Source organism: Seriola dumerili, unplaced genomic scaffold, assembly GCF_002260705.1.
Source record: "Seriola dumerili isolate Sdu_G_001 unplaced genomic scaffold, Sdu_1.0 BDQW01000731.1, whole genome shotgun sequence".
Lineage (NCBI taxonomy): Eukaryota > Metazoa > Chordata > Actinopteri > Carangiformes > Carangidae > Seriola > Seriola dumerili.
In genome coordinates, this window is record NW_019174986.1 from 144794 (window position 1) to 156739 (window position 11946).

General features: G+C 44.5%; 1 protein-coding gene across 1 annotated transcript; it reads left to right on the forward strand.

Annotated features, from left to right (window-relative positions):
* The first annotated feature begins 485 nt into the window (after positions 1-485).
* Positions 486-7102, forward strand: LOC111236838 (high mobility group protein B2-like). The gene is made up of 5 exons (XM_022765708.1): positions 486-619; positions 2424-2582; positions 4658-4809; positions 5342-5516; positions 6240-7102. The coding sequence occupies exons 2-5, from the start codon at positions 2433-2435 to the stop codon at positions 6363-6365; spliced, it is 603 nt and encodes a 200-aa protein (XP_022621429.1). The 5' UTR covers positions 486-619; positions 2424-2432; the 3' UTR covers positions 6366-7102.
* The last annotated feature ends 4844 nt before the right edge of the window (positions 7103-11946 follow it).

An 11946-nucleotide genomic window follows, 5' to 3' on the forward strand; every position in this document is an offset into this window, starting at 1 on the left:
AACAAATCCTCATCCAGAACATTTGTTTTATTGCTGACACGATCAACTGATTATCACTCATCAGTCCTGTGTTGATCAATTGACTGATTAATTGATTAACCTTGACTAACATTAACACTATTCTACAGGAGCAGAGATACAACCACAACTGTATTCATACAGTCTCCATCTTCATCCCTCGCACAGCTGCGTTCACCCCTCCTCCATCCCCTCACGGATTGGCCGTTTGATTTGACATACACAGATTCCAGCCAATGAGATGCAGGAATACAAACTAGCTCCTTCCCATTATAAGAGTAGAGTTCCCGCCCTGCTGGCGTTGCTGGGCGGGCGGAGCCGTGTAGCAACGGGATTTGACTTGCAGTCCCAATAGCCAATCATAGGGCATTATTCATCTGAGCCACGCCCACCGCGGCTGGCAAGTTCCCGCCTCCTAGACAGCAATAACCAACGGGGGCGTTGCTGGGGGGCGGGGCCGATCTCGAGCTCGACCCAGTTTGAAAGTGAACCAAAGGCTCCAGTCGCTGCTTCAGCCTCCAAACAACAACAGGAACCCAGGACCCAAATCCCGAAAACCGGTTCGAAGTCTGCCTCCGCCTGTAGCCGGCCCTCCTGACAAGTGAGTACCGCGGTCCATCTTTTGACCGCTGGGTTAGAGTTAGATTTGATGAACTGTAAGTGACAATGAGCTGGCTTTGATTTGCCGGTTTGGTTTTTTCTGACGTGCAGGATCCTGTGATAAAAGGTCCGTGAATGAGGCTGGAAAATAGGGATAAAATGGCCGCTTTAACGGCCAGAATGTGGCGGTGGTGAGCCGTGTTCGCCTCTCTGAGCCTTTCTGTGTGCGCACTCCGGGGACTGATGGAGACGTGTTGTTGTAAACACGAAACGCCCATTTTGGAGTATGAATGCCAGGAAATAGTCCTGTCCCGTCCATACAACGTTGACCTCTCCGGCGCATAACCGGAGCCCTTCGTTGAAAATGCGTAGCTGTTGTACTGACTCCATATTTCCATTGCAGATGCGGTTGATCGGTGTAAAAACTAAGTTGCAATTAAAGATTTAAAAATTCACTAAATAACAGAAAGCCTCGTCTCGTTGTTTGTAACGTCACTGTGGTTTAAATGTATTTTTATTAGCCTGCTAGCCCGTTAGCTTGCTGCTAGCGGAGGGGGATGGGGCGGCTAGCTCTGCAGAGGGCGGGAAGCAAATGGTGGCCCATTGTTCTGTCGGAGCTAGCCCGCTAGCACGGCTAGGCTAACTGCAGCAGTCATAGATCTCCATAGACGACACGGCTAGCTTTAGTTTTACTTCATCTCTGCCGCTCATAGGCTTCCAGTCACAGGCGGAGGGGGGAACCGGTCTACGGCGGGATGTCCCAGCACTGCACCGGACAGGGAGAGGGTCCAGCACGGGTCGGCGGGCCTCCTATCCCCCCAGTTTAGAAAATGGATCCCACTCTGTTCTTTGTTATTCCCAATCAGCACAGTTAGACTGCTGATGGGCCGTTATGTTCCCCCGATCATTAACGGACAACTTTCTAATGAAGGATGGAGAAAGTTCGTGTCCTTAATGATTGAAAGTCATTTTAATAAAGCATATTTCAACATTTTTACAAGGTTAAATTTTTAATAATGAACAAAATGATACATATGAGTTAAAGGGTCATTCCACCCAAACACATTTAAAGCTTTTCTGGTGGGCACAAAAAATACTCTGGATTTTTTTTAAAAACAAATAAAGGTTAAATATCTCTCAGATGAATGGTTCCAGTTTCTGTGTTGGGGCTCTGATCTGTATGTTCAGTGGATGGTGTCAGGTTCAAAGACGTTACCAGACATAATGAGCCACAACTATCCAACCAACACTGTTTCCTCTCTGAACTGCGAGGCTGTGATGGTTCTCTTTGTCAAATGTGATGCTACCCTGAAGACATTACCCAGGCTGTTAGGACACTGAGGAGGCTATCTATTGATGTTTTCTAATAATTAATCAATTACATGAGAAGATAATGAGCAAATGAATAGATAATAAAAATAATTGTTTGATTCTTTTTGTTAGTGTAAATGTCATCTACTCTGTGGTGTCAGATTTTCTGTGTTCTGTCATGATGAACTGAATCTTAATCTTTTGGAAAAACATGAAGATCTGAGATGAACAGACAGTTAATGTAAGAACTGAATGACACTGATCAGTATTGAAAACAGGGGTCTTATCTTTTGAGTAAATGTTTGATCAATATGTCGACCATGTGAATTATGGTCAGTAACACCATCTTCTGTGTTGAACTGAAATGAAAGAAAAAATAACAATGAAATAAAAATAGTTTTCAGAGTTATATCAGAACTGAATTTGGTTCCCTTCTTTTTGTCTGTGCCCATCTCTCTCTACCTCCTCTTTCTTCTTCTCTCCCTCTGCTCCAGGCCGCCATTATGATGCGTAAAGACGTCAACAAACCGAAGGGGAAGACGTCGGCGTACGCCTTCTTCGTCCAGACGTGTCGAGAGGAGCACCGAAAGAAAAACCCTGAGCAGTCGGTCAACTTCGCGGAGTTCTCCAAGAAATGCTCAGAGAGATGGAAGGTAGGAGACGGGCAGACAGAGCTAGAGACAGATGGACAGACAGGTTGAATTTGAACTTTTTATTTTTTTAATTGTTTTTATTGTCATTATATTTGTAATGAATTGTTAATGAGACTGAGTCGATGGAACTCAGGGTTCATCTGTAGCACTAATGTCCACAGTGTCATATTATTAGGAACACCATGTTGTGAGACCATGTCACACACATCAGGAGAGGCTGAGGTGGAGTTAATGTGAGCTGCTGGAGAATAGTGTTGAATGTCAGTGATGGTGGACTCCACCCACAGACACAGAGGAGTCCACTGATCCAGATCGGTCTTGGAGAGAGGGAACAAACTGGTCCTGCAACATGTGGACAGATTAGTTTGAAAAATTAGGAGCTAACTATGAGCAAATTTCACTGAACAAAGTCAAGACAAACTGACAATCAATAATCAATAATAATCATAACGTCCTTGACGGCCTCATCACAATGAGTCTGAAAACAGCGCGTTAACTGAATCCTTGTGAAGCTTGGGGATTAGAGACAGGCTGAGACAGGACCTGCTTCAGGCGTTCAGTCTCGTTCTTCGGTCAGGTTGTTCACCTGAGACCTGGAGGCGGGGCTAGACCCTCACAGCCAGCGAGGCGTTGGTGTGAGCGGTGACCTGGAGGTGTTGAGCAGCATCATTGGTGTCTGGATGATGGACTTCTTATGGACCACAAGATCTTGAGGGACCAAATCACCACACCATGTTTACGCCTGATGACGTACACAAACCACCTAATAAAACAACCTAACGCAGTTGTATTACACATGTCCCGCCCCTCCACCAATAAGCCAATTGTATGCTTTATAACGACCTAACATGGTGACACTAAAAGTATAACCTTTGGAAACATGGCCATCAGACTCTTTAAGCTGTAATCACATTTGACTGATGAGTCTTTACATGCAGTTTTATGTCCCAGTCACCATGGAAACTGGGGTCATGGCTCTCCTCTTGAATTTGCTAGGGGCGTTTCCAAGATGTCTGCCCAGTGCAGAGGTTGTCCTGGACTTTGATGAAACTGTTCAGTGTGTGTCTGATCCAATATTTACAGCAGTAGTGTGTGTGTTCAGTACAGTATAGAGACTGGTGGGTGGTGATATGTAAACAGTCTGAGTTCAGCCTGACATCATGCAGTTCTTATTGGAGCCAGCAGAGGGTCTGTCAGACTGGAGCTCCTGTCTGCTCGTCTCCTGGATTATTCTCAGTCGCTGCTCAGATCTGCCTCTCACATAACTAATCATCATCATACTCATCCACTCTCTAGAGGAGCAGGATAATTAATTTACTACCATTATTACATCAGTACTCTGTAGTTATTACTACAGTATGATATCAGTACTCTGGTTATTACTACATTATAACATCAGTACTCAGTAGTTATTACTACAGTATGTCATCAGTACTTTGTAATTATTACTACATTATGACATCAGTACTCTGTAGTTATTACTACATTATTACATCAGTACTCTGTCATTACTACATTAGTACTCTGTAGTTATTACATGAGTAGTAGTTACTACATTATGACAGCAGTACTCAGTAGTTAGTACTACATTATTACATCAGTACTCTGTAGTTGTTACTACATTATTACATCAGTAGTAGTTACATTGTGACATCAGTAGTCAGTAGTTATTACTACATTATGACATCAGTACTCTGTAGTTATTACATCAGTAGTAGTTACATTATGACATCAGTACTCAGTAGTTAGTACTACATTATTACATCAGTACTCAGTAGTTATTACTACGGTACATCAGTACTGTCATTACTACATTGTTACTACATTATTACGACTTTATGACATCAGTACTCAGTAGGTAGTACTTCATTATTAAATCAGTACTCTGTAGTTATTACTACATTATTACATCAGTACTCTGTAGTTATTACATGAGTAGTAGTTACTACATTACGACATCAGTACTCAGTAGTTACTAGTTACAGCACTGCTACTTCAAAATAAAACACTGCGTCTGTAGTTTGTTGCCTTTCAAAGTAAAGGTTTGTTCTTTGTTTTCTGTGTTGTAAACTCAGGCTCTGTCTCCCAGTGATAAGAAGTGTTTTGAGGACATGGCCAAGGCCGACAAGGTGCGTTACAACAGGGAGATGAGAGACTACGTCCCACCAAAGGGCTTCGGAAAGAGGGGCCGCAAGAGGAAAGACCCCAACGCACCCAAAAGACCCCCGTAAGACTCAAACACACTGGCACACCACGACAACCACAATGACTGTCTGCTGGAGGCTCATGTGCCCCTCTTCCACCAGGGGGCAGCACGGAGTGAGATGAAGCGGCAGCTGGTTCACATGTTCTCTCAGGTCATGTTTTATTGATCGTCTGAGCCGTGGAGTCAGACTCTGGTTAAACTTTAACTGAGTATAAGTGAAAATGAAATGGGTCCTGATCTCTGCTGAAACTGAGTCTCTAATCCAGACTACACACCAGCTCTGTACAGCAACATGTTTGAATCAACATGCCGGCTTTGCACTAATGAGAAGTTATAAAATAAATGTCACAAAGCAGCTTTAATTCTTGTTTGTTTGTTTCCAGTGTCTGGATCTTAAATCATCTGTCAGTCAACTCATGCACTGAACTGAACTGTGTCCCGTCTGAACACTGTCAGCTGGTTAAACCTTTGAGTCCAGTTTGAAGTTAAAGGGTTATACTGGTTATACTGGAGCAGACAGAGTGAAGTTTGTGCTGTGTGTGTGTCCCTGCAGGTCTGCGTTCTTCGTGTTCTGCAGCGAGTACCGTCCCAGTGTGAAGCAGCAGTATCCTGGTCTGTCTATAGGAGACTGTGCCAAGAAACTGGGAGAGATGTGGAGCAAACTGTCCCAGTCTGAAAAACAGCCGTATGAAGAGAAGGCCCAGAAGCTACGAGAGAAATACGACCGGGTGAGAGAGAGAGAGAGAGAGAGAGAGAGAGAGAGAGAGAAGAGAGAGAGAGAGAGACGAGAGAGAGAGAGAGAGAGAGAGAGAGAGAGAGAGAGAGAGAGAGAGAGAGAGAGAGAATTAAAGCTTTTTGTTTGTAAAACTGTAAAGTGTGTGAAGTGTATGGAAACGTCCCTGATGTCAGCAGGTAGAAAACAGGAGCCTCTAAAACCACTAACCCTTTAACCCTTTAACATCCGGCTTTTACCTGTGATCAGCATTCACACCTGGGTCACATGACTCTGCAGTGGTCTCAGGTATTTATTTAACCCAACATCAGCTGAATATGTTCACCCCTTTGCTGCTGTAACGTCACCTGTCCAGGTGCTGTTAAACAGGAAACAGCAGTTACACTTCAAAGAGTGAGTGGACTTTCAAAATAAGTTTTTTAAAAACACACTGACAGCAGCAACAACCTGATCTGTTTACCTGTTAGCACGGTGGCCAGCAGCTCACTGTGTGTGCGCTCTGTAACTACATGATGACATCACTTCCTGCAGTCGTGTGTGTCCTCAGTCTGAAAGGACAAACTGGACTTACAGTGGTAAAGGAGTCCATCAGCTTTTATTAGAGGGTTTACCTGAGTTAAAACCAGTATACACCTGATGATGAGATACTCATTGATACTCTCTCTGTCGTGTCCTACACACCTGTCCACTGAATAAACTGTCTCCTCCTGTCTCTCAGGACATGGTGGCGTACCGCGGTGGCGGCACATATGCCAGGAACCCCGGCTCTTCAGCTCAGGGAGGAGAGGAAGAGGAGGACGACGAGGGAGAGGACGAAGATGAAGAGGAGGACGACGACGAGTAGAGATGACGAGCTGCAGCTGGATGAGAGAGAGAGAGTGTGTTAGAGAGAGAGACAGGTAGGTGTGTGTGTTTCAGAGGTCAGACTGTTTAAAACAGGTAAGAGTGAAGAGGAGGGTCTTTGACAGCTGACCAGAGGAGACAGGGGGTGGGGCTTCACAGCAGGTGTAGGTCCTCTGAGACTTCCTTCTCCAGCTGATTGTAGGCAGATAAGAGGAGGAAGAGGGGGGACAGGTGTGAGATAGATGAGACAAGTGAGGATGAAGTTAAGGGCGTCTAGCTACCAGCCATTTTCTGTCTCCATGGAAACATAGGTTGGTTGACTGATGAGGAGTCAGATGTGATGTTCAGTGACAAGCAGGTAACAGCTCCTGTGATTCAGGCCGGATGTGTGATACTGAGTCAAAGGTCAGAGGTCAGACACTGAACCATAACACAGTTTATCTCAGTTCATCCTGAGTGTGGAGCCCGACTAACATCCAGCTCACAGCACTGACCAATCAACTGACAGCTGATAAATTTTAATGATTGATTTTATCATAGAGGTCAGAGGAGCTGGTAGACATCTTGAACTACCTGATTCAAAGCTGTCGGACGTCATGTGGTTGATGATGTCAGACCTCATCATGTTAGATCATGTGATTGATGACATCGTTTACCTGTAGTCAAACAGACAGGCAGAGAGAGAGACAGGTCGCTCTGAAACACACACACAGGACCACAGAGTGAGTGTGTGTGTGTCTGTGTGTGTGTGTGTGTGTGTGCGTGTGTTGCCTTTCTGTAACGTGTGTGTGTGTGTGTGTGTGTGTGTGTGTTTGTGTGTGTGTTGGAGGTCATCAGATGTTAAACTGTCCAACACCAGAGGATAGTAGAGTAACCCCCCCACACAGTTACCATGGTTGCCCCTGCACCCTCCCCCTCCTCATACCCCATCATCACCCCTGTGTGTTACCATGGAAGCCCCAGCCCCTCCTCCTGCCCATCATCATCATGTTGTTTTTTATTTTCTTACTGGAGGTTTATTGGAGTTTTTCTGTTCCTTGTTCACTGTCAGAGTAGAAACTTCAACTTTTATAATAAAACAACCAACTGAGGCAAAAACAACGTGTCTGCTGTTCTTGTGATGAGCCTGTCCTCCTTTAGGTCCTCATCCTGCCGTGTGGCAGCAACATGACGGAGGCTCCTCACTGAGCATCAGTCATGGTGAGAGATAGATGGTCATGGTCCATGTGACAGACCACAGAGTGTTTCATCTTAATCACAGAGCTGCTGCGACCTTCACTAAAGAACTCTGAGCTACCACTTCAACTCCTTTACTATCCAATCCAATCCAATCCACTTTATTTATAAGGCACAATTTAAATAAACACAAAGGTTCCCAAAGTGCTGTACATTTAAATAGACATAGTGAAAGACAGAATCATTAAAAATACAATAAAACAGTACAAAATGGCTAAAATTATCTGCACATAAAATCAACAACCTAAGCGGTGTTAAAAGCCAAAGAAAAGAGGTGCGTTTTAAGAAGAGATTTAAAATTGGACAATGAAGAGGCCTGCCTAATGTGCAGTGGCAGTTCGTTCCATAGTTTCGGGGCGGCAACAGAAAATGCTCGGTCCCCTCTGAGTTTCAGCCTGGTTTTGGGAACCCTCAGGGGCAACTGGTCAGCTGACCTGAGAGATTGGCTAGGTGCATAGGGGTGCAGAAGCTCAGAGAGGTACACTGGGGCAAGACCATTTAAGGCTTTAAAAGCAAATAAAAGAATTTTAAAATGAATTCTAAAATGGACGGGTAGCCAGTGAAGTGAAACTAAGATCGGTGTAATGTGCTCGAACTTCCTTGTGCCGGTTACAAGACGTGCAGCTGCATTCTGCACTAGTTGCAGATGTGCAATGGAGGACCCACTAACCCCCATGTAAAGAGCATTACAGTAATCAAGCCGGGTGGTTACAAAGGAGTGGATTACTGTTTCAAAGTGCTGTCTATGCAGAAAGGGTTTTATTTTTGCCAGCTGCCTTAACTGGAAGAAGCTCGATTTTACCACAGCTTTAATCTGGCTGTCAAACTTTAAGTCCGCATCCACTTTTACCCCCAGATCGTTAACCAAGGGTTTGGCGTACTGGGCCAAGGGACCGAGGTCGACTGGGGGGGTCACAGAAGTGCCACCAAAGACCATCACTTTGGACTTTTCCTCGTTGAAATTTAAAAAGTTTCGAGCCATCCAGCCCTTGACTTCATCCAAACAATTTAGCAGCGGCTTAAGTGAAAAGGAATCAGCCTTTTTAAGGGGGACATAGATCTGGCTGTCATCCGCATAACAATGGAATAAAATGCCATGCTTCCTGAGAATGGACCCAAGTGGGAGAAGATATAAAGAAAATAAAAGAGGGCCCAGCACTGAACCTTGTGGGACCCCACATGAGAGAGGAGCAATGGAGGACACTATGGCTGACATCATCTACCAAGAACCACAGCAATTGGTCGATGAAAGACCGGTCTGTGCCGGTGAAAACATATACACATCCGCGCACTCATGAAAGGTAGTAAGTATTACAGTATGATTACAGTAGTATTACAGACATATTACAATACCATTACAGTAGTATTACAGAACAATTACAGTACAATTATAGTACATGGTTTTATGTTTATTTCTTCATGTGAGCACCTTGTGCCTCATTTCTTTTCTGACAGGTGCTATACAAATAAAGCTTATTATTACAGTACTATTGCAGTGATATTAAAACAGTATTACAGTACTTTTACAGTAGTATTACAGTACTATTATTAGCTTAGTGTGAAGTGAGACCTCTGTCACCGCTCAAATATAGAAAGCAGATGTGACTGTCACAATAAAAGTCTTCAGGTCTCAGAGTGAAGAAGACGTTGACAGAGCATCCTCCTGTCTTTCGTCCGTTGTCCATCAGCTGCTTTGCCTCCATTTTCTCTTGGTCCAAAGTCCGATTGTGTTAATAATAAAAGAATGATCAACAGACCAATCAAACTGATTGATCAGCCATCAGAGGAGTTGGATCAGTGGAGCTACTTCTGTTCCCTGATGTTCAGCTGTTTCATTTGCGACCTGAGTTCTCTCTGTAGAGGAGACAGAAGAACAGTGAGACACGGACAAACAACTAGAGACAAACAACTAGAGACAAACAACCAGAGACAAACAACACTGACCTTTAACCTGGAGACTCAGTGTTTTCCCTCTCAGCAACAGTCCCTCCCTGCTGTAGACCATACATTTGTATTCTCCTGTCTCTCTCTGTGGGGTGTTTCAGGGTCAGACTGAGGTCTCCAGTTCTCAGTGGATCTTTCTTCATCTCTGTTCGGCCTCTGTAAACCTGGTTCTGTTCTTCAGGTCTGTCAGAACCGTTCTGATACACATGGACCTTATTGTCATTGTTCCTCCACACCACTTCAGCGTCTTGGGACAGGTGAGGTGTGGTCTTGAAGGGCAGCTGGACAGACTCCTCCCCCTCCTCCACCTCCGCCTCTTGACCTGAGAGGAGAACAAAGCACAACATGAGCTGTACAGACAGCAGCAGTTTTTAATCTCTTTATTGAAGGATTACAAAGTTGTAGAGAAACCTGAAGGACAGAACCAGATCAGACCAGAAGGGAACAGGGGACACTAATCTAGAAACTAATGCTGTGTCTCAGTCTATACTCACATTTGCTATTTTGAGGGCATGAGCGTGTTCATACAGACCAGTACAGCAACAAACAGTGACTAGGGCTGAACGATTAATTGCTTTTGCGATAATATCGCAATATGATAAAACGTGGTTTTCCAACCAAAAAGGCTGCGATTACACTCTGGTCACATGACGCGCAAGCGAGAGCAGAGCAGTCGGCTAAAAGAGGGAGCTACACTCTGACCTGTTGTATTACAGAACCTGCCACTGTGGAAACTAGTGTCTACGAGGAGCAGGACGTCGGTGTGGAACTGTTTTGGCTTTAATAAAAAAGATGCTGCACAGCGTCAGGTATTGTGCAGAACCTGCCTTGCTACTGTTGCAACCTCACGGGGCAACACTACTAACCTGTATCAGCACTTAAAAAAACACCACTAAGCCATGCTTTAGTTGCATCGCTAAAACACCGACCACCAGTGTGTCTAGTAAACCAAACACCACCCGACAAAGATCACTGACCGAAATGTCTGAAACAACTCCATATGAAAGTCATTCAAAACGGGGAAATTACTCAGAGTTAATAACAGAGTTCATACAGATACGATGCCTCTCAGCGCGGTGACCAAGCCTGTGTTTACGGCTTTGATAAATACACCGGAGAGACAGTTCTTCGCTACTACAACTGACCTGTGGTCAGGCTGTACGGCGGAGCGCTGTCAGAGTCTTACGGTGCATTTCATTAATGAAGACTTGGACCTCAAAGCTCGCTACCTTCAAACTGTCTACCCTGATGACCACACGGGGGAAAACATTGCAGCCTGAGAAGGGCTTGCCAGCTGGGATCTCCATGAAGAGAACCATGTCTGCATGACGACAGACTTTACAGTTTTACATGTTGACAAGGCTGTTAAAAAAACAGTCAGTGAACTACTGTGACTGAAGTAGTTGAATAAAAATATGTCATTCATATCAATTCATGCGTCATCTAATTTCCTCATGACACAGGCCTGGCCTCAGGAAGAACAGGTCATGTTTAATCTATCTGGTATTGTGTTAGTCATAATAGAGAATGATTTATTGCTTGTGTTTGTTGAATAATACAGAACAAACTTTAAAAAAATAATTGCACATTAAATCACAAAATTGGTTAAAAAAAAATCACAATTAGATTATTTTCCTAAATCGCTCAGGCCCAGCAGTGACTGTTAGAACCTGAACCTGACACTCCTCACCCTGAACGGACGCCATATTGACTAATGAAGGGGGAAATGGCGGCAGAGGAAAGAGGACACATCTGACCTTTGATCTGGAGCTCCACCTGTTTCCTCATCAGGATGTCTCCGTCCTTGTAGACAGTGCAGGTGTAGGTGTCTCTCTCTCTCTCTGTGGGGTGTTTCAGGGTCAGACTGAGGTCTCCAGTTCTCAGTGGATCTTCCTTCATCTCTGTTTGGCCTCTGTAAACCTGGTCCTGTTCTTCAGGTCTGTCAGAACCGTTCTGATACACATGGACCTTCTTGTCACTCTTCCTCCACTCCACCTTCACGTCTCCAGACAGGTGAGCTGTGGTCTTACAGGACAGCTGGACAGACTCCGCCCCTGACTCCACCTCCACCTGTTGGACTGAGAGACAACAAACAACATCATCAGCTGTTCAGACGACAGCAGCAGAACATTTCTAAGGAGCTATTAAACTGTTGAGATCCAAATCCTTATCTTCTATTTGTGTTGTTATCCTCGTCGGCCATGTTTTTTTCTTCCATAGACTTTTCAGTGGCTAACTACTGCTACATACTTTGTGCTACAGAAACTATCAAACATTCAGCTTCTTCAGGACATTTGTTTTTATTGGCAGATTTCTAAGAGCCAAACAGCTGAGGCACTGGTACAACCTGTTGCCTGGCAACCAAACAACAGACAGCAAATATCCCAATCAGATTCTCTCCC